Below are 22,336 nucleotides of genomic sequence, written 5' to 3'. Positions count from 1 at the left end.
CCTCTGGCATTGGCCACGATTCTTGAAGGAGGTGAATAGGGTTAGACTTTAATCAACAGCGTATCCAGCTTTTGGTATCGGAGGAGGGGGGGATTCAAATGCGAATGCAGCTTCGGGCTCATTCAACATGATCATCAGGGGAGAAGGCAGTGTAGGCGATGTACTGCCTGAATAGAAGAGGGTACATGTACGAAACACTGCAAATTTATGCCTATTATTTTATAAAAAGGTACATGTACATGTACTTCTACCATTATTTTCCTATTATCGTACATTGTGTACAGATGTATTTATCATATTTGCCTTAACGTGTATAAGAGCTCAGTCATTTTGTCACTTTATGACAAAAAACAAAAACCAAAGGGACACATTGGATGATATGAAGCTCAACACGATGTGGTCTCCGAAGCGATGTTGTCAGCGTCAACAACCGGATGGCATTTTTTTTTGGTGGGGGGGTCTGTACACCAACATGTTAGCCGCGAAACCTGATGCGGTCAGCTGAGCCGTCCCAGCGTCCCAGCCTCCCCTGCCGGGAGTATCACATGAACCAGTGTCATAACATGGGCTTCCACAGTCACGCAGCTTGAAGTTTTAATGTTGGCGAGTTTCTTTGCTCCCTTTGGGAAAAACAATCTGCAGATGCCTCTTGCTGGTGGCATGTGGTTTTTTTTTCCACCAGTCCCCAGAGACTGTGTGTGTAGCTATCCTGCGCATACAGTGTACATGTATGCATGCAAACTCTGCAATTACCGGAATGCAGATTCCGTTGCAAGGTACACAGATTATGCCATCTGCGTGTACCCTGAAGTCCATATCAGATTTTAGAATTGAGAGCTCATATTTCACATACATGTACATGTGTTTGAATGAAGGTTTTTTCTTTCATTAAGCTTGTACAGCTCAGAAAACTTCTATGTACAGTACAAGAATCTATGTGTATTGTGCAACATTGCTATCACTTGTCAAATACACATGTAGCCCCGTATGATTTTACATCAAGTACTAATACACATGGCCCTGTGAACAGGGGTAATATATGTACATGTACTGTAGGTAATTTTGAAACACTCCCAGTCATTAGTACAAAATTCAAATAAACATACATGTACAGGTAGGAAAGCAGTCCTGTAAATCTTTAAATGTTTATGAAGACAGACTACATGCACCATTACTGAGGTGCTGAAATACCCTGAGATTCATTTGCACACGGTGAATCATGAATAGGAGAAAATTACACAAATCTAAGTTGCAATGAAGACATTATGACTTAAGAGGTATCGTCAATCAGATGCTGAATTCTTGTAGGAGACTTAATTCAATTAAGGTAAACTATAGTAGATTTGGAGGGGAGCCAAGAAATGCCACAAATGGACATTAGTGTATCAGGAATGGAAGGCCAGCCTCCCCATTAGTTGTAAATTAATTTGTGGAGTCACCTCAGAATGAAGCCATCTCGGAGCCAAGTTGCAAATACAAACTTTCCTTCCATGACAAATGACCTGGTGATTTTTCTAGCCTTCATAAAACTTCATAAAGCTTGGCCAGTGGTTGTACAGCAAGAAGTCAATGATTCTGGGTATGTTTTGTCCACACGAAGATTATTTACACGTAAATTTTGGACAAAACTAAACATTGATACATGTAACTGATGCACTTACGATCTTCAAAGTGAGTTACAAAGTGTTTTTTGTAAAGTAGAATCAAATCATAATGGGATAACACTGGCAGAACATGTACACATGTACGGTACCTTAAATGTATCATTTTGGAATCATTTGAGTGATCCTCAAAATCCCTGTTTCTTGGAGCGAGATTGTGGCACCTTCCCCATTGCAACATGGTGGTATTGAGAAAAGGTGCCAAACAAGATTCAACTAGTGTTTTTTCTCAACCTTCAAATCCATCGCATTTGGGTATCACTCGGGCCTGTATACATGCACATTATTTTCATGTATTGATCCTTAAGGCCCTCTACCTGAGTGCTGAAAAAAAGGGGTCCTTTGCAATGAAATCGCATTGATGCGACAATTACAGAGATACAAATACAGTGCCATGTGAAAATGTATCCCTGTCACCAAATCGTAAGGGGCCCTAGGGGTGTGATCTTCACACAGATCCAGACGTCCTCCAAAATTTTGCAAAGATGCGAAAACCTTGCGATTATCACCAGGATTGGTCGTGTGAATGTAATGCGTGCAATTTTTGCAAGGACGGTGTGCGTTGAAGTCTATTACTCGTGTACGCCCTTGGCCTGCCATCATTCAAAATGGCAGTTACCAAAAATATACCAACCAATTAAGCGATACTCTTGATGCCATCTGGTCCCTTGCAAACATCAGTGCAGTGTGTATATATACGTTAGTGGGGCTGTAACCAGATCTAAGAAGTTCGGGCTTTATCCTCTTGAGCCAAGAGTGCTATCAACAAATTGGACTTTACATTCTCTTTTTAAAAATTTCGCTTAGAGCCTTGAAAATGAAAAAATTTTCTTCACTGTATTTTTAGTGATTGAACTTGATGTTTTTTGTTTATAATCTGAAGCGTACATTATGTAGGATAAAGCTTCACACTCGGCCCTGGTAACAGGGCTATTAGGAGCTGGCAGAACAAAGCGTGTTGCTGCTATGTCTACTCGTGAGTCCGATCAACAAAAAACACCAAGGATCGTCACGAAATTAAGTTACAAAATCTAGAAGACGGACAGGTGCATAGCAAGGGCAGCTTCCAACAGGCGAATTATGTTTCATCATCGCCGAATTTGTCCGAAAAATGTTTGTGGAAACTTGCAAAAAAAGTATGCCCATATATGTCAGGAAAAAACACTGGTGCCCTATAATTCCACTGTTCAAGGAGTATCGTAGTGCCAGCGATACCGATGTAAATGCTGCAAAAGGAGGGGGTGTTGGCTAACGTGCTGCATTGTACCGTGTGAAAGCTTACGATGCAATCGCAGGTGACCCTTGCAACAGACACTCTGTGCCCAACATCACAGCTGTGTGTTTCCATCATTTGTGTGAAAAGGCCTATAGTCTCTATGTAAAGTTAGAGGGAAGGTGTAATTCAGTCAATACTGGGCACATGGTATCCGATCTTTGTATACATGTAGATCCTTTACATACGACAGATGTGTGGGGATGTGTTTTGTCACATTGATTGGGCAGTACTCAGTTGGGATGCTGCGACTTGCCAAATGCAAGATTGCATCAAGCGCAAGAATTCCCGTGCGAGTGTGCATGGTGCCAGTCCAGTTAAGGTGTCTCCACTGATTGGTCTACCAGTACTGGTACCTGTGGAAAGAAAAGCACCACCCTCAAAGATGGCTGTCAGGCCTATGAAAGGGTAGGGAAGGGAAGGGGTTGTGAGAGGCTGAACAACCAATCTCAAATTCAACATGGACACCGGTACATTGTTCTCTTCCTTTTTGGGGGGGGGACAGAAATCGTCAAAATGTGGACTCATTCATACTCAGACATTTTTGTGTTCACCTGCTGTAAAAGAACTTTTAACTTAGGTTTCTGATTTTATTGGTTGTTGCAGACTACTGTTACTTGTGTACATGTATGCAGTTTGATGGTTAAATGCCAAATTTTTATTGGGAGCATGTAAGAGGTCTAGCTCCATGTAATTTCAAACTTCTATATGTATCTATATGCCTGGCACCGCGCTTGCACTACAGGCTTGGCGTCATGTAGCATTTTCAACCATGGACAAAATTCCAGGCTCGGCATGCCTCCGTTTGCTGTGTAAGGTTTCTCCCCCTGCCGTCCCAATGACAGTGTACACCCAGACCACATAAACAGGTTCAGAGTGTAACGGGGGAAGTCTGGGCGGTCCAAGGGAGTATTTGTGGTGGAAACTGACACCCGAAAAACAAAATGCACGATCAATTTTCACTTTTCATGCTGTCCAAAAAACCACCATCCAGAATTCGTGCAGCAAATGTCATGAACACTTTCGAGTGTTTTATCCTTGTGTATGTGTGGGTGTAAGACGCGGAGGAGACCGAATGAAATGACGATGATCTTTTTTCCCCTTTTTTCCTACATCTATTTGATATGTGGTACCATGATGCTGACTCCCTTGGGCAAAACATCTGGCAAAAACTTGATTCGCAGCTTGTCAAAGTTAAAGTGGATGTCTAGCAATACTTGTACAATTCAGTTCATTTCAAAGGGTTTCTACATTTATGTAGAGACTTATAATAGTAAGGCTTTCATCTGAAATGTACATGCACCGTACCATGCTTGTATTTTACATGAAATTTCCCCTTTAACTTGTCATACCATAGTTATGGGATTCGACTACGTGTAGATGTCTTCTAACAGTGTCTAAAATCGCAGGAGCAGACCTGTGTCAAAACTATGGACTTTCCGTTGAAGGAGGGCATTCCTCTGCCTTTTTCTGCCCTATCCAGTGACCCCTTTTTAGACCCTCCGTCCTCAGAAGGGATGTTCATGTACAGATGTTCTTCAGCCGGCAGCTATTGTCCCCCTCCCTTCCCTGTCCCCTTTTCAAAAATATTCCAGCGCCAGTGTTCTATAACTTCTAATCTGTCTTGAACCGTTCTTGCATTTGCACATGTCTGTTTTTTTTTTAAGGCATCTTGCTTAAAAGATTACACTGTTGCAACAGATTCTCACGTCAATTTTGTTCACTGAAGGAAAGGAGGCAAATGGCATGGGTTGAATGCGTACGTACTTCAGTCACTCATCAGTGGAGGTTGAGGTAGCATAATATGAACATGGCATGCATGTACACACCATGTCTGCATGTACAAGACATGTACCATGAATGTACGTTATTGAGTGGTCGGAGAGGATTGCTATCCATTTCATAACAGTGTTGACACTGATCAGTGGGGCTTTGATGTGCATGCAGAGTACTGTCATGACTACCTGTACGACGTCACATCACATACAAATGATACCGGTACATTGAATGCATGCCTTCATGCTTGCTCCATATACTGGTAGCATGTATTTGCGCAGCAGTAAAACTTGCCAACATTCAAGACAGTGCCTACATATACGGTAACTACGCGGACTGGTACATGTGTTCCAGTAACTTATGTACACAAAGCTTGTTTTCATAGCGATCATTGTACATTCATCTGCGGGAATTCCGGTACATGACATCCTGGCGACGCCCAAGTAATGAGCCTAATTGAGGATGATGTGGCATGTTAACTCTTGGTGCTGCAGGTAGCAGTGTCTGCTTAATTGCAAAACCCTTAATGAATCAGTTGATTCAAGGTTGGGGAAGGGATGAGGGTACACTGCCAGTGATGAGCTGTGAATGCACTTTGAAAATCCGTAGACTTCAAGATATTTTCTACATTCAAAATACATGTACCGGTAATTAAGTCTTCTGGAGAAATTTTTTTCCCTCCTCTGTGGGGAGGCGAGAGGGAGTGTGCACACGCATAAGGTGCATTTGAATGCATTCATGAAGGATACTAGGCAAATGTCAGGAAACTTATAATGGGCTCCTGTATATTGCTTTAATTGGTAGGTACATGTACATGACTGCTTCCTGTTTTCATGGCTTTTGTATGGGTGTGCCAACCTTGCAGTCTTCGAGTGGATCTGAGAAGAAAGAGGTCCACATATCGTACTACAGGTGGTGTAAAAAGCTTGTGTGGACTGAGTCTGGTCCATACAAGGTTTTACCCTTCTGTGGAATATGGAATGCCAAAGAGGCAAAAACTTGGAGGCAACACATCGATCGTTCTTCAGCATCAATTGATCGTTCCCCTACATCGATCAATCGTACCCCTATATCAATCGACCATTCTTCTACATCGATCAATCATTCTTCTACATTGATCAATGTTCCCTACATGTACATCGATCAATCGTTCCCCTACATCGATCGATCGATTGATCGATCTCTTTTGATCGATAAAGAAAAAGTGATGAAAAAAGAGCGATGACAAAAGTATGATGAAGAATGACCGATGAAGTTACATCAATGCCAACATTACGCAACCCCTTCCAGTAGCAAATAATACACGTGTTCCCTGTTAACAGCCCACCAGCACTCAAGGTCACTCGTGTTCATTACCAGTCCATCTGGTCCAGAGCCAATTGGGTTGGCAGGTGGATTTGTTTATTTCTAGTTTCCTCGTCATGAAACCACTGAGAATATTATCTATTTTCCCCCTGCTTGGGATGCCAGTTTGTTATGGGTCACTCCCTAGATGTAGATACATGTAGATACATGTACATGTTCATGTACCAGTAAACAGTATAGAGTTCATGTACAGGTAAATATTTGTTTGCATAATTCCTTTGTTGTCTAGAGCCGGATTTAGGCCCTAGAAACAAAGTTTCAGATGTTGTTGACTTCAAGATATTATCAACTTCGTTGCGTTCTGTTCTCTTCTTGTCAATTCTTTTGTCCTAACCCCTTCGCGCCGGGAATTTCTTCCGGAAAGCCGACTCCAAGAATTCCAGCCCCGCTTGGCCACGAAGGCCACCTGCCAAACCGCAAATTCTCGGTTTGTGGCCCTGCGTGCTCTGCACGCTTTGAACTACACGGTGAAAAGGCAGATTGTAACCCAGAAATGAAAAGACCGAATTTGCATCATACTCACGGCTTCCACATTCCCGTTGCCTCTTTTCAAAGTGGGGATTATGGTGAAGCTGGTGATTATAATGCAAATTCGGTCTTTTCATTTCTGGGTTACACAGAAAGACCAATTACCATATATACAAGAGCCAGGGTCTGCCTTCTTTCACTGTGTTCGCTCGAGCGTGGCCAAGAATAATAGCTGAAAAGCGGGCTGAGGATCTCAATTTTTATGGCGTGTCTATCCGCCTCCCGGCACGAAGGGGTTAATATTCTTCCTTTTGGTACAGTGTACTTGTTAAAAACAAACACGAGCAGTATCCTCATGTGTGTTTGAATAAACCTAAGTGAACCCACCTACATGTGTACAAAAGGGATTCTTGACAAAGTTGTCCTATTCGTATCAATCAAAATACAAGTCAAATGACCCTGACGTGTCTGTGTACTGTGGCCAATCAAGGGGAAGGAGTTTTTGACTGTGACCGTTACAGCAAAAGGAGGGTTAACGTGTACGTCTACATGTAACTGAAGCTTTTTGTGTAAAATTATTGCAAAGTTTGCAGTTTGGGTCTGTTAGTTTACCCTTTGACGAATGACTGGATCTTGGAAATGCACTGTACGTAGTCGGGAGTCGTCCTGAAGCTGGATGCTGTTGCCGCTCAGGAATGCACGCACTGTACAAAACATGTTGGCCACTGAGTCGACTCAGGTTTCAGGTCTCACCTCACCTTAGCCATGAATTTTTTAATATTGCTCAGAAGTAATATGCACATGCATGGCGCAGGCACCGGCGCTTGTACATGCACATTGCATGTGAAATGTGCCAGCTATCATACTTGCACTTTACTGTCACAAATGTTTATGTACTAAATATGTGGACATGTTACATGTATGTAAAGTTCTCAAAGATGCTGAAAGATGAATGAAGGCATGAAAAGAATTTAAAATTATTTTTAAAAAACGAAAGAAAAGCCGTGGACAGCAATTGGGGTACATGTAGATTTGATTTCATTATCATGGTTTTCAAATGCCATCCATGCATCCCATTGACCCTCATGAAATCCGTGCCGTTGGTGCACAGTTGACTATGACGGCAAATTTGGTAAACAGCTTGGTATATTGCATGTATTGATATTGGATTTTCAATGTGTCTGTACTTGTGCACTTGGCTACAGCTAAATACCGGTAGGATAATAAGCATCTGTTTTCATGATACAGATACATGTAGGTATACAAGGACACTGTGTTTAATTGGCATGCACATGTGCAGCATCTAGTCCCAAGCATCTCGCAGATACTCTCCAACGCTACACCTCATTTAAGACGGTTTGATGGACCAGACCTTTATTGAATTGAGCACGGTGATAAGTGCATGGATGTCTGCCCGATGATTGAGAAAGAGCTTCTTCTTGGAGGCAAATGTCAGACCAAAGATTGTAAAGACAACATGAACATGTCACACTTAGCGGGGACATGTACCGTAAACAGGTTTTGCCTGTGCAGTAAAGCACTCTTTTTTTATTTATTTGAAGAGTCAAAGTTTGCAGAAGTATCCTTGGTTGGTGTCAAATTTTACCTCAAATGTACATTTACATGTACATATGTGTACGCTGTTACTTTTAAAGAGGCTGTTAAATGTACCGGTATTTTCATAGCATTTAGTAGTAGTGATTTCTGTTTGTCACTTTAAAAGTCTTACAGTGAGTTATTTTGTGCTTTTTTTTCTGACAGCCAGCCATAGTTTCACAAGCTACTGGTTTGCAAAATAGGATGCTGACATAAAAAGAGCAGACCTTATCCGCTCCGTGCGGAACAAAAGAGAGCTTGGGTTTTTTTTTCCTCACCACATAGGCGCGCCATGATGCGTGCAAGTATATACGCATTTGACGCGGAGCACGCTGAGTACGCATAACTAATTTATTCCGGCATGTATGGTCTTTGCGTCCATGCAAAACGCGTGCAAGAACCCGCTTGTAACCACCTGTCTTTCTTTCGCCAACGGGGGGGGTACATTCAGCTCGAGGCGGATTGACAATAAGGCATTTTTCTACAAACTTGATTCTCAACGGTCACATTCACACCGAAGAGTAGTGCTGTAGCGATAATTCTTGCCATTCTCCCCGGGTTGCAGCGGCCACTCTAGAGCTGGACAGCGAGGGCTTGTGATGCCACCCGGCTGGACAACTGTGCTCTTTTATCTGTCAATGTTGACCTCAATCATTCACACTGGGCGTGCAGAAATAGATCAGATACATGTACATTGGCTTGTGATCTCATCAAAGGTTGCCACTGGCGGGGGGGGGAGCTGTGTGCAGTAATCCTGTCCTGGATTAAAACCCTTGGTGTTGTTGAATTCATGCCAGCCATTAAGGCGGGTGTAAATCATGGACAATTGAAAACAGTAAAATGTACCTTTTTACATGCCCAGGAAACATTTGTACAACATACGGGAGCATAGGAAAACATTCATTTCACTGCTAAGTCCTTTTGACAGACGTACATGGATACTGTACTTGTAACGTTAAATCTAGTCTTTTTAGCTGGTGTGAGTTGCTTGTTTTCTCACTCCATGGTTCTAATTGTGTCCAGTTCTTTTTTAATGTTAAATATGAAGAGTACTTGTACTGGAACATATACATGTACATGTACATGCACATGTATGCCATTTATTGTACATGTATGTACCTGGATATATATGTACATGTAGTGGAAAACTGTTATGACAACATCCCTGGGGACTTCACAAATTACCTTGTCAAACAGGTGCCTCACATTGTCAGTAACAGAAAACAAAGGAAAGCAAAGACTTGGGACATAAAATTGTCCTTGTTATAAGCATGACATGGAATAATAGTGCTGCTCTTACCAGCGTTTGACTGTAAACAGTTATTTGTAATGCATTACTGGAACTTTTGAAGGGTAAGTGCAAGTTTCGACATTGCACAGCTTTGAATTGAAATTTAAAAGAAATGTCTCTTTAGGGGTTCTTTATGCGGATGCAAAGAAAGGTTTTGATCGTACCAGACAGTGTTTTCACCCCCAAAACTTGCGAGGCCCTCAGCAGGCCCCACGCCCCTCACTTACAAGTAGAGCTGCCTGGTAGGACTTCCATCTCTGTGCCTGCTTCTTCATGTACATGTTCATAAAACAGTTTGAAACCTTAGTGGCCCAGTCTTACGGAATGAGTTCGCTCAGATGCTTGAACAAGGTTTAAGTTTCAGGACTGAGAACTAATCTTTTACCGTGGAAATTAATACTACCAATAGAAACTGTCAGTCGTGTCTCATGTGTACATGTACATGTGCCTTTGGACTCGTCAGATGGCCTCATTTCCAAACAGAGAGCCTGTTGTACATGTACATGTGCGTTCTGTCACGTCATGTGAAACACCTCTGATTAAGAAAATGCATCACGAAGGCTCGTCTTTGGAGGGGAGGGGTTTTCTCGTCACAATTGTTCACCTTATTTTTTTGTTTTCTTTTTTGTTGACTGTTACAGAAGGAATACCGCAAGTCTACTACTTTGGGCCCTGCGGCAAATACAATGCAATGGTCATGGAGCTGATGGGACCCAGTCTGGAGGATCTCTTTGACATCTGCGATAGGCAATTCTCGTTAAAGACAGTCCTCCTTATAGCCATCCAGCTGGTGAGTACAGACAAGGCTTGATTTTCAAACGCTGGGCCAGTTGTGTAAATCTTTGCAGCTGTAGACTTTCAGAAATCTCCTCCCCCCCCAAAAAAACTTTGTGGGAAACAGTACCGGCTGAAAATGTCGTGTAATTTGTGTTAACCTTGGTTAGATCTCTGCTGTGTTACTGTGGTTCTGTCAGCATGTTTTTGATATCTGTTTTTGCCCCAAAGGCTCAACCTGTTCATCCAATTTTCTCATCCAAGTGCCGATTCTTTCCCACAATTTCATCCATTAGACTGCTTGTTTTGTTTTGTTTTTATACAGGGGTGTTGTGATTTCAGCTTGCTAGTTGATTTCAGCGTTTTTTGTGTAAATGTTGACCCTGAATTTCAGCTTTCATGTACACCTGGTCGTACAGAAGTATGGGACCTTTTTTTATTTCAGCTTTTTGCTGGCGGCTTTCAGCTTTAACTTTAAGTGGCCACTCACACCCCTGTTTATAGGAATCAACTGAGCAGTCTTACATGTACATGCGGTTTTGATTCCTAGCTACTAGCTTGATTTATGCTTCTTCAGGTTAACCTATTGCTACACTGCTGAATCAATCGGAAGACTACTGACCTGTTTGTTTCACACCAATCCGGATCTTGATCAGTGGTCCCAGACGCTGGTTTGCTCCATCCATTTAGTTGGATTCTGGTGTCAGTGAACCAGCAAGGGATTACTGATCCAGATCTGGATCTGTGAGTAACAAGCAGGCCCTGCATTATCTACTTGCAATGCACATTTTACATCAGCACTAGTACACATTTGGGAGCAGGGTAAACTTACATGTACATGTACTTCAACATGTACATGTCCATGTACCGGTACATGTAAGGCCTACTTTTGTTGCTTCTCATAAATTTGAAGGAGCTGCAGTGTACCTTACACAATGTGTAAAGCACAGCAAACTGTTGCTCATGCACATGTTCATGTGGTCAAACAGGGTACTTTCCCTGACTGGTACATGTACTCAGTTGGCGTTTGCTTAGCACTTCAGCTACTTGTATAGTTGTACTTACATGTACAGTACAAGCAATGTACATAGCATACTGTAAATAATACAAGCGTGGATTAGGGAGGGGTAATGTTGACAAAAAGAGGGAAGGGACAAGAGATAAGGTGGCTCAGACAGTCCTATTCTAGGTGTCGCCCTCAAAAAGTTACTGATGGCATACTTATTCGTGGTATTCTTGTTTTCACCGTTGGTTAGATACGTGCTTGTTTTGAGAATGTACATGTACTGGTAGGCCTTCTGGTACATGTACATATAACATAATTTTTCCATTTAACTGGTTTGTGGTAAAGTTTCTAATTTTATAACTTCGGCTGTTAATTTGTGTGTTCCCAGTATGGCCTCAGGTCATAAAGAGGCCAAATAATTATTACTCGAGAGAAAAAAATCCCATTAAGTTAGCGTACAGGATGATATTTCATTTGTTATATTGCATGTGCCGGACATAGAAAGATGATATTTTTATTTTGCCAGGCAAATCCGATCTGGGGGCAGCCCATTCAAAGAAAAACTAAGATATATGTAATCCATGATAGATGGTGTGACCAGCCGACTGGCACAAATGATATCCACAAGGGCCGCATCTGCAGCAATAGCAGTCGTAATGACAGCATTCAGCTGGGATGTAGTGACACTTGATGGGTGGACTGTGTACTGCCTGGCTGCTCACAGACATGAACGTGTACGAACCATCTGTACGCTGAATCTGATTGCCCTCCTGAGAATCAGTGTGCATGGGAAATGTACAGTGCACATGTACAAGTACATCTGTTGTACATTGACCAATGGATTGCTTGCGTTCCTTGCTTTGTTGCATTGTGTACCATATTTGTGTTGATGCGAGGTCGTCTTTCATGTTTGTATACTTCTCACAAGACCTGACTGACCCTCACTGTTAAGGGCAGTACACTCTGCTCACTGAGACGGTTTCTCTCAGAGCTGTACAGACTCAAAAAGGGATCAACTGCCATGTAATAGCATTGCCACAAATTCTCTCAGAACTGTACAGACTCAAAAAAGGGATCAACTGCCATGTTGTAGCATTGCCACAAATTCTCTCAGAACTGTACAGACTCAAAAAAGGGATCAACTGCCACGTAGTAGCATTGCCACAAATTCTCTCAGAACTGTACAGACTCAAAAAAGGGATCAACTGCCACGTAGTAGCATTGCCACAAATTCTCTCAGAACTGTACAGACTCAAAAAGGGATCAACTGCCACATAGTAGCATTGCCACAAATTCTCTCAGAACTGTGCAGACTCAAAAAGGGATTAACTGTCAAGTAGTAGCATTGCCACAAATTCTCTCAGAACTGTACAGACTCAAAAAGGGATCAACTGCCACGTAGAAGCATTGCCACAAATTCTCTCAGAACTGTACAGACTCAAAAAAGGGATCAACTGCCACGTAGTAGCATTGCCACAAATTCTCTCAGAACTGTACAGACTCAAAAAAGGGATCAACTGCCACGTAGTAGCATTGCCACAAATTCTCTCAGAACTGTACAGACTCAAAAAGGGATCAACTGCCACGTAGTAGCATTGCCACAAATTCTCTCAGAACTGTACAGACTCAAAAAAGGGATCAACTGCCACGTAGTAGCATTGCCACAAATTCTCTCAGAACTGTGCAGACTCAAAAAAGGGATCAACTGCCACGTAGTAGCATTGCCACAAATTCTCTCAGAACTGTGCAGACTCAAAAAAGGGATTAACTGCCACGTAGTAGCATTGCCACAAATTCTCTCAGAACTGTACAGACTCAAAAAAGGGATCAACTGCCACGTAGTAGCATTGCCACAAATTCTCTCAGAACTGTGCAGACTCAAAAAACGGATCAACTGCGGGGAAGGGAACAACGTAGTACCAGTAGCATTGCCACCAAGCAGACGTATTCAAGTTTTACCATGTGATGATACTGTCTACACAAGCCTAAGTGCACAGTGTATTTCAAGATGTGGCATGGCAACTTTGAATTGAGTTACGAGACCCAGAAATTTATAAAAAGTGCATTTTTCTTGAAATGTAAAATAAACGTTCCGAGCATTCACCACAAATTGTTCAGTACTCATCTTAATTTTTTCAGGAATTACATGTATGTCGCTTCAAACAAAACTTGTGCACAAATGACAAATTGTCCATTCTACATGTGCTACATGTACCAGTGCCTTGAAATTTTTTAATCAAAAAAATAAATTTGTCGTCTGTTAAATACATTTTCCAATGTGTTTAATCAGAACAACAACAAATGATCCACTCAACATGTGTACTCTGTACTTTTACTTTAGTAGATGAGAAAAAAAACATATTTAAATCTGTTAAATACTTGGTTTTTATATGGACCTCAAATCTGAATGACTGTACCTTGTGCATGTTTATTGACACCATCTGCCATCCACATGAGACACAGTTGAGTGCCTGATCCCAAGTCAGGAAGTTAATTCATAATGTACATTGACATGTACCGGTGGATGCATTTTCCAATACCATTCTAAATACGCAGCCAAGTCAAAAAGCTGTCAACGCTGCATCTCCTACATGTACTTGCATGCAGCTGCATGTTGGCCAAACACTTCAACCGCATGTGAAAGTTCCACTAACCGTGAATCATATTACATAGAGATTCCCTTCCTTAATCCTAAACCAGCTGCAGAATTTTGATACTTTCTCAGAACAGAAAGAAATTGGGAGACATTGTCCTTCACATCAGTCATTTAAACATACCCATGCCAAATACTCAGTCCGCACAACACTCACGTACTGGTACATGTGTGTTTATGTCATCTGCATACTGTAGATCTTTCAACTGTGATCATTTCACGTTAATACATGCACTGAAAGTGTCAGAATGTACGTATACACAGGGGACGGTACATAATACACCATGCAAATGTGTAGGTGTAGATGCTGCGCTTAGCAAGTCCATGTACATGTACACCACACCATAGTACTTCACGTGGCAGAAGAGGATGGAATGCATTACACAGCTTCATGTAAACAAACCTGCTGAGCAAAATTGGTCCATGATGAAATTGGTCAGCAGAAACGATGCACCTGTGACATGATGCAGTAAAACCTAATCAATGCCACCACCCTGGGAAAATGAAACTGCCTTCATCTGGCTGGACCTGGGGACATTAATTAAGCACAATTAAACACTCTTGGGCCAATTATTTGCTTAACTGATGTACATGTACATGGATTGTGCCTGGCAGTACAAGGCAGACACCTGTAAGGGGACAGATTAAAGGGGCTGTATCATACATGTACAGTGTACTTGTATGTAGATAAAGGTGCCACAGACTGCTCATTGTGGACAGAGCCTGTTGCAGATTTCTGAAAACAGGACGGGTTGAATTGAAGAGCAGAAAGAGATTGCAGTTTGTCTTAAATCCCAACCCCCCCCTCCTTGAAAATACACAAATGTATGAAGGGTTTTGTAAGATTCAGAAAGTTACCGGTAGAACTGAGTTGTAGTCATTGTAAACATGGTAAGACGGGCCTTGGAAGTTCAAGATTAACGAAAGAGTGTACCACTGATTCCCTGTATGGTGGAAGAATTTAGAAGACTGAGGATTTTTTTTTTTCAAAAAGTGCTGATGGAGGTAGCGGTAGTAGGATTAAGGGGCCTTTGGCAATATTCACTCAAAACTGGATCATTATTAGAAGTAAAAGGACATGCACCAATAGGAAAAAGATAATTTGAGCAGATGGTTAGCCCTATCCATCAAAAACATTCCCAGGCAGCTCACTGGCCAAGTGCTACTGGTACCTGTGCAATGACACCCAGGGGCAGGTGTATTTAGTGTACGCTTACATTACATGTAGTCTTCTGCTCTAGTTTCAGGGCTTGGCAAGAAGAATAAAAAAAACTGAAGTTTGGATATTTGCAGGGCTCCAAATTAGTGGGTGTAGGTAGCTAAAAAGCACCCGTTTGTCTCATAAATGCAGCCCTAAATGATAAAGAAAAGCGCAAGTACTAACACCCGCTCATTTCTGTTCTTGCCATGAAAAAATATCTGAGCTTCTTTACTTCAGTTTACCCCTGTCGTGGAACGACAACATGGGTACAATTTTTTTGCGATGTCACCGAGTGCAGCAGGCTCACATGCATGCACACACACACGGCGCGTTTTGCATGCCATGGCCAGGACACTGAACAGTACTGGAGCTCTGTAATGCACGCAACTGAATCTACTGTACTTGCGCGCATGTGCAGTACGTGCGTGTAGTGATACGTATCTGCTGTGTGGCCAGCTCCAAGCGCAAGCCTTGTGTGTAAAGAGCACCCTGGGATCATCCGGTCATTGTGTTGTGATTGGCCGCCGCCGACACATGAGTGGGACTCATTACAGCTGTTCCTGCATGAGCGGAAGTAGTGACTAACAATCTCCACTATAACTCGCGGTAGCACACACTTCACTGGGAATATAGGGCTTGAAATAATAGAGGGTTTCGTGACAACTGGCGTGGGGCGCGCAAAGTTACTTGTCATGCATCAACATGGCGCTCTCTCGGGATACTCTTGTTCATGTTGTAGTTGCGATGCAAAAAGATCGTCACCCAGGAAAACGCTTATCAGCAGCATGAAAAACAAAATGGCGTTGTCAGCACACACATGCGGTTACATACAACTCGTTGTTTACAAGAAAGTGCACCAGAGGAAGCTTGTTACGTAACTCTAGGTCACTGTGATGGCTAAAACTGGATGCATTTTAGCTAAAACCGTCTAGACACCGTACTAATTTTAAAACCATTTCAGTTTAGTGCTAAACCCTCCCTCCGAGGTGTTTTAAGTCACCGTTTTATCTCTGAGATAAGACTGATTCGATGTAACTTTAAAAGCGTCTAGACGTCGTTTTAGTGCAGAAGTTACACCGAATTGGGTGTAACTACCGTTTTTAGCAAATTTAAAACGGTGCCTGAACGTAGCCTATAGCAGGAAATTATGCCACTGCTTGAGATCTATTTCATGGTGTGCACATGCTATTATTGAGCATGCGGAGACTTCTAATGTAAAGTCTTGGATTTTTAAGCAAGTCTGTGCCACAGAGTTGAGCAGGTTTTGCTGGGCTTACTGCTTGACTGTCTCCTTGATATAGACCCAGGCTCTGTTAGCATAAAATGAGCTGTTAAACCAGTGCCAAACAATATGTCTTTCTTTTGGGCAGGTGAACAAAATGTTCAAGCACGTACAAGGAATGATATTTGCCAGGAGTGATTACCTTTGCTGGGTTGAAACAGGAGGGCATACCCTCCATTGTGTTTTTGCAGTACGATGAATCACGTGAGCCACTCAAGTATTTTTCCTCACTTCAGCATCTTGTTTTCAACAACTCGTGCTTGTGTGCAGTGTAGTCGTCAGTGGCTTTGCACTTAAGTCTCAGCTCTGTCAAATTGCTTCACCAGGGACTAGAGATTGACACTGTGAATGTGTGCATTCCTCTGTGACACAGTAATGCGTCCTGCTAAGCGATTACTGTCCACATGAATTGGGCCCAGGGAAATGAAGTTCTGCCAAAGATGTCAGCAGTTGCACCATTAAGATAAAAGTTATTTAAGGTGGTCGTTATCCCTTAGCCCCAGGTCAGCTCTCTACTGTTGTTTATTTTTCAGTGTTGTGTCAAATTGTTGGGTTTTTTGAGACCAAGAATAATATTCTCATCGCATTAAACTTTCTTCTGCCAGCAACTGGTAGTGAACTTGAACATTATACTCATGTAGAATTGACGTGAATTCTGATGGGTATTATTTTCCTTTCTTTTTTTTTTTTGGTTCTGCCCATCATATCATTCACAATGCCTACTTATTTTTCAGTCCCTGATGACCACATCACATGTAGCTATTCCTCTTCATTAGAAATTTCTCTTCATGTTTTTCCCTCTCTTTTACTTTCTAGCTTCACAGAATAGAGTATGTACATAGTAAGCACTTGATCTACCGTGACATCAAACCGGAGAACTTTCTGATTGGCCGGCAGTCCAGCAAGAGCCAGAACACCATTCACATCATCGACTTTGGCCTAGCCAAGGAGTACATCGACCCCGAAACCAACAAGCACATTCCCTACCGGGAGCACAAGAGCCTGACCGGCACAGCGCGCTACATGAGCATCAACACCCACCTGGGAAAAGGTCAGACACTTTGGGCTTTTCAACTTTTTACCTACTCGTTTACCCCTCTCCTCTTGCCCATGCACCTTTCGGCCACCACTAACACCTTTGGGGTATTGTCAAAATCTGGGACCTCACTAGTCTAATTACATGTACAAGTTACATGTAATCATAGTCCAACAGACTTCTATTTACGAACATGGCATTTTCAATCGTATTCCAAGAATCTGTTCATAAATTGTGGTTTTGAAGTTATATCCTTATGTAAACTTGACAACCAAAATCCACATGACCATCTTAACAGGTGCATTTTACACATTTGGCATGGAAGTTGAACAGTATACGTAACGCCACAAGACTGCAAAGTGTTCAGAAGCAATTGGTTTGGTGCTACACTGGATAATGTCACCTGGCAGTTGCCAGGAGCCAACCAATCAGCATTGAAGATTGCCCAGAGAAACAGCTGGAAGAAAACGACTTTTGCTCAGTGTGGTCAGACCCACACAGTCTGGCCGAGATTACTCAGCAACAGAATCTGATAGATCTCATCATAGAGATCAATCAAACTGGAAGGATGCAGTGTTGCCATGGCAGCACTCGTAAGGGATAACTAAAGTAGCCATAACTGTGTAACTTGGATAATTTTTCCAGCTGAGGCACTCACTGCTGAGGTCAACTGCAATGCCCTTTCACTTGCCGGCACCTTTTTCCACCAAGATACCCAATATGCGTGTGCAGCTACATGTACATGTGTATAAAGGGGCGCAGTTATGGGGTCATGTTATTTCAGGGCTGACCCTGGGAATCTTGTTTATCTCAGTTGTGCAGATTTTGCTATCAATTCCACTGTCTCAAGTGATGCCTTGGAGGAAATCTATTAGATACACATTTTGCATAACCATTTACCCACAAAACTACTAAATATGAAAACTGGACAGAAAGAAGAACTCTTTTTTTTTTTTTAATCAGTAGCCATTCAGGAAATGTCCAGATCCTCATGCCGCAGGCAAAAGTACTACACCAAGGGTTTGATGAACAGTACACCCACCCATGACATACATGTGTATATCTGTGTCAATACGTTTTATATTTTAATTTTAATTATCAAGGGAGCCCCGCGAGAGCATCCAATCAATATAAAGAGAGCATTCGAGGCCGGATGGCTCTTCATTGACGACAATAACGACAAATTCAGACCTAAGACATGCACACTGTCCCCTCCTCCCTCCTTTTTTTTCTTTTTGATTTGGTTGAGTTCACTGGGGGAAGATTATCCGATCATATAGCTCGAGTTCCTGTCAGTATAATTTGATCAGATGTGGCGGGGGAAGAGATGAAACGCTGTTGTCAGTCCGTGGGGTATTCCTCAGTGCGGTCCAGCATCCTGCGCCGGCTCCGAGGTTTTTTTTCCGGGAGATGTACACGTACGTGGCATTTATGAGCTTTCGGGTTGGGTTTCGGCCTCCATTGTGCTGTCAGAATTCCACTGGAGTATGAAAGAGGCTTTACACGTGGACACGTGTTGGAGGGAGGGGGGGGCGAACAATTTATTTAGGGAGAGTGATGTTGCATGGGTGTCAGTTTGATGAACAGCACACCTATATGCACATGTACTGGCACAGCTGATTCCAATAAACCGTTTGGGAGTTAACTGTGAATAAAATCTGGTACATGGAGTTCTTTAGATTCATATGAACATAATTTGAATTCTCCACACTAAAAGACACTGTTACTGTACCTCATTATTTGGGTACGCTTTTGCTTAGTCACTTACATAAGAGATGCCTTGCACCAGTACATGTACACTGTTTTCAATGGATAAGAAGGACGTAAAGGAACCAGTCCATTCCAGAGATGGTGGTCGCTATGCAAAAGCTTGCCCCAAATCACAAGGTATAGACTAATACAATTTGCCACCTCAGTAATGGCTTCTAATTCTGGTGGTCGAATGACACAATAGCAACAGTGTCTTCAATCTAGGGAATTCAAATTGTTACGTTTATGCACAATCAGATAACCTAGTGTACCAGACTTTATTTGAATTTAACTGGCACAAGGCTCATTGCAGTGAATTTCAAAGTCCCGTTTGTAACCTGCATCATTTTAATTTACATTGTACACATTGCTTCATATGCACCTGTTGTCACAAGTTTCAGAAATTTTATTGTGTGAGAGTAGTGTGGGATGAGAGAGGGGCTTCCCCATTCTTTTGAGCAATGCTTCTGCACCTGCCATAATGTGCTTCAAGGTCACGCATGCTGTAATACACATGAAGGTCCCGGAGTTCTTTGCCAGTAGCAATATGAATTGCGCATGGGAATTTGAGTTCCGGCCTGCCGTAAATTTGCATCAAGTTTATCCCCTGGGTCACCGGATGTCAACTTGTGTTTTATTTTTAGCGATTTACATGTAGTGTGATATCTTTATCTACATGTATGGTCGCTGTAATATACCAATACATTTGTGAATGTAGGTTTAAACTTTGAACTGAAGGCACTGAAGCTGTCAGTTTCATACATTTATTCAAAGTGGTTTTTTTTTTTCAGTTTCTACAGAAGGGTAACTTTTTCACAGGTCAATACCGTTACCTGTTCACCAGACACTGTTCTTTTTGTACAAAAACAAGGCAGTTGTAATTTTTGGATGTACTGCATGTACATGTAGATTAGATTCAAATTTGAATGTTTTTAATGTTTAAATAATAAGTTCATGTACAAGGCTTATGTGTTGTTTGTGGAACTTCTGTTTCTAAGCAATGAAAGATGGTGACCGTGAAATACCGGTAGCCAACAACCTTGCACCACCACATTACTTCAGGTTTTTGTCACAAGTTTGCCCTCTTTTTGCTGTCCAATCATTTCAGAGCAAAGTCGGCGGGACGACCTGGAAGCCATGGGTCACATGTTCATGTACTTCCTCAGAGGCAGCCTGCCCTGGCAGGGTCTGAAGGTAAGACTCCCAGACCTGTTCCATTTCTCTTCCTCAAGGAAGGGGACACAAGACTTGAGTGTGGGGGGGAATCCTCTATGTCTTATTAAGAATGGCAGATCCAAGTTTTAGTGACAACTGAAGTTGACTGTAGTTTGGCCAAATTTTGGACGTGGCAAGAGACCACAAAACAACAAAACGTGAGTTACAATGAGATTTCATGAAAATTATAAGACCAGGGTCATATGAGTGGGACTGTGCTGCGCTTGTGCATCAGTAAGAAGTGATGGGCGTGTGAACTTGCCCTGTGTTGAGGATAAAATACGTGTTATTGCCTTTTTGTGTGGTTATTTTCAGTGCACCGGTTTTAATTTAATACTGTATTTAATAGTTGCCACCTGGGTGCTTCTGAGAGAGTTGCTTCGTTTCACGTTATTTTGAGATCAGAATTGTTGGATAACTGGTCGGAAGACAGAAGCATTTAGTCAACCCTCACTTGCTTCACGTCAGTCCGTTCTCACTTGCCCTTCCTGGAGGCTTTGAATCTGTGCTGCTGTAAAAAACTATCATCGTCATTTGGGTCGTACTTCTTCTTTTTTTGTCCCGTCATTTTGCACTTGTACTGATAAAAAGTGCGTTCTTTCTGTTGGACTTCACCATCTGTAGCATTCAAACTGAAAAGGAAAAACAAAGAGCACACAGCCCCTCAGCCCGTCACCTCCTCACCGGCTTGTATGCTCAAAAAGATGATATAAATAAAGAATGGGAGGGGGGGTGCTAACCATCACACGCATTGGTTGAAATTACAACAGACACAGGGCGTCGCATTTTTAAAAATTTTTAATCAGTGTTGTTTCATTTTCGTCTACACCCTGCGTGCGTTTCTGTTTCAAGACCGTGCCCAAGGTTCTGTGTACATTCTCAATCTTGTGAAATAAAAAATAAATTTGTAATAATATATATATATCTGACTATTCCACCAAAAGTAAAGGTGCTCAGTGAAAATGTCTGAAAATTTGTGGACAAGGGCATTGGCACAGAAACAGTTTTTATGTAAGACTGTGCGTAATGCCTAGGAGCCTCCTCTCCTCCCAGTATACTGCAGCTGCGCTAGTTGGATTCCTCATTTCTCCTTTTTTCCCCTGTACATGTTGTGTGTATTATATGCCGTATTACTGGACTTATCAAAGACTCTGATCGTGAAAGTCTCTGCCCCTGAGATACGTCCAATCATATTATAGCCGATAATGACGCAGCAAAATTGACTCGGTACTTGTCCGAGCACATTTTTTCCCTCAAGCAGTTTTGTGCCATGTAATTCCGCTCTCGCCCCACACCAGAGGTTCATTCGCCACGGTGGTTTAGTTTTTACCTGAAATCAATTTTCTCGTGCAGTGGTGTTGTTTTTTTAAGGCTGTGACAGTTATCACATTCCAACCAAGTTTGTATGAATCGCATCCAGCAATGGCTCTATGATTACATGATCAGGTCCTTTCCACTGATAAACTCAAGCATGTGATGTGGATGGCCAGAGTAGAATGTATTCAGCAGCGTGCGTACATTCCTATGTATTTTTGACACCCTGCCAATTAGTTGCAGAGTATTTTTGCAGTATTTTTGACCCCCTGCCAATTTGTTGCAGAGTTGCATTGGTCAACATGCGTAATGACACTGTTCAGTTTTCAGGCATGGAACTTTTCTCCAGATCAACTGATTACTTCAATTTTACACATCATGTACACATCATTACACAAGGAAAAGGCACATTACAAAAATCACAGTCCCCGTTTTTGTTTTAGTTTGTAGCTGTTTTTCTTTACCTTTCACCCCTGACTTTCTAGTCAAATGCCCAGGTTTCTCAAGCAGGGATGGGGGCTATTCCACTACTTTTTCGATTTCACACAAGTTTGACATTTTGAAACTTGCCCGAAGATAAAATTGGCAAGGTTGACAATGTGGTAGGCAGGCCATCACACTGCCATAAACTATGCGTCAGCCGCTAGGATCTAGTCCTCCAAGCAGTTGTCTGCTG

The 22,336-nt window shown here is 42.2% G+C and overlaps 1 protein-coding gene across 6 annotated transcripts in view; it reads left to right on the top strand.

Moving 5' to 3' along the window:
• The window catches only part of LOC110981061 (casein kinase I-like), a 67,844-nt gene that overhangs the window by 31,166 nt on the left and 14,342 nt on the right, over positions 1–22,336 (top strand). For all 6 annotated transcript variants that reach the window (XM_022238261.2, XM_022238251.2, XM_022238282.2 and 3 more), the window contains 3 exons: positions 10,072–10,220; positions 17,163–17,397; positions 20,240–20,325. In XM_022238261.2, coding sequence (XP_022093953.1) covers positions 10,072–10,220; positions 17,163–17,397; positions 20,240–20,325 — 470 coding nt within the window. The remainder of the gene's footprint in view (positions 1–10,071; positions 10,221–17,162; positions 17,398–20,239; positions 20,326–22,336) is intronic.

The sequence above is a fragment of the Acanthaster planci genome, linkage group LG05 (genome assembly GCF_054643075.1).
Source record: "Acanthaster planci isolate LZ-2023a linkage group LG05, COTS_SCS, whole genome shotgun sequence".
Classification (NCBI taxonomy): Eukaryota; Metazoa; Echinodermata; class Asteroidea; order Valvatida; family Acanthasteridae; genus Acanthaster; species Acanthaster planci.
This window is presented reverse-complemented; position numbering and strand designations above follow the sequence as displayed.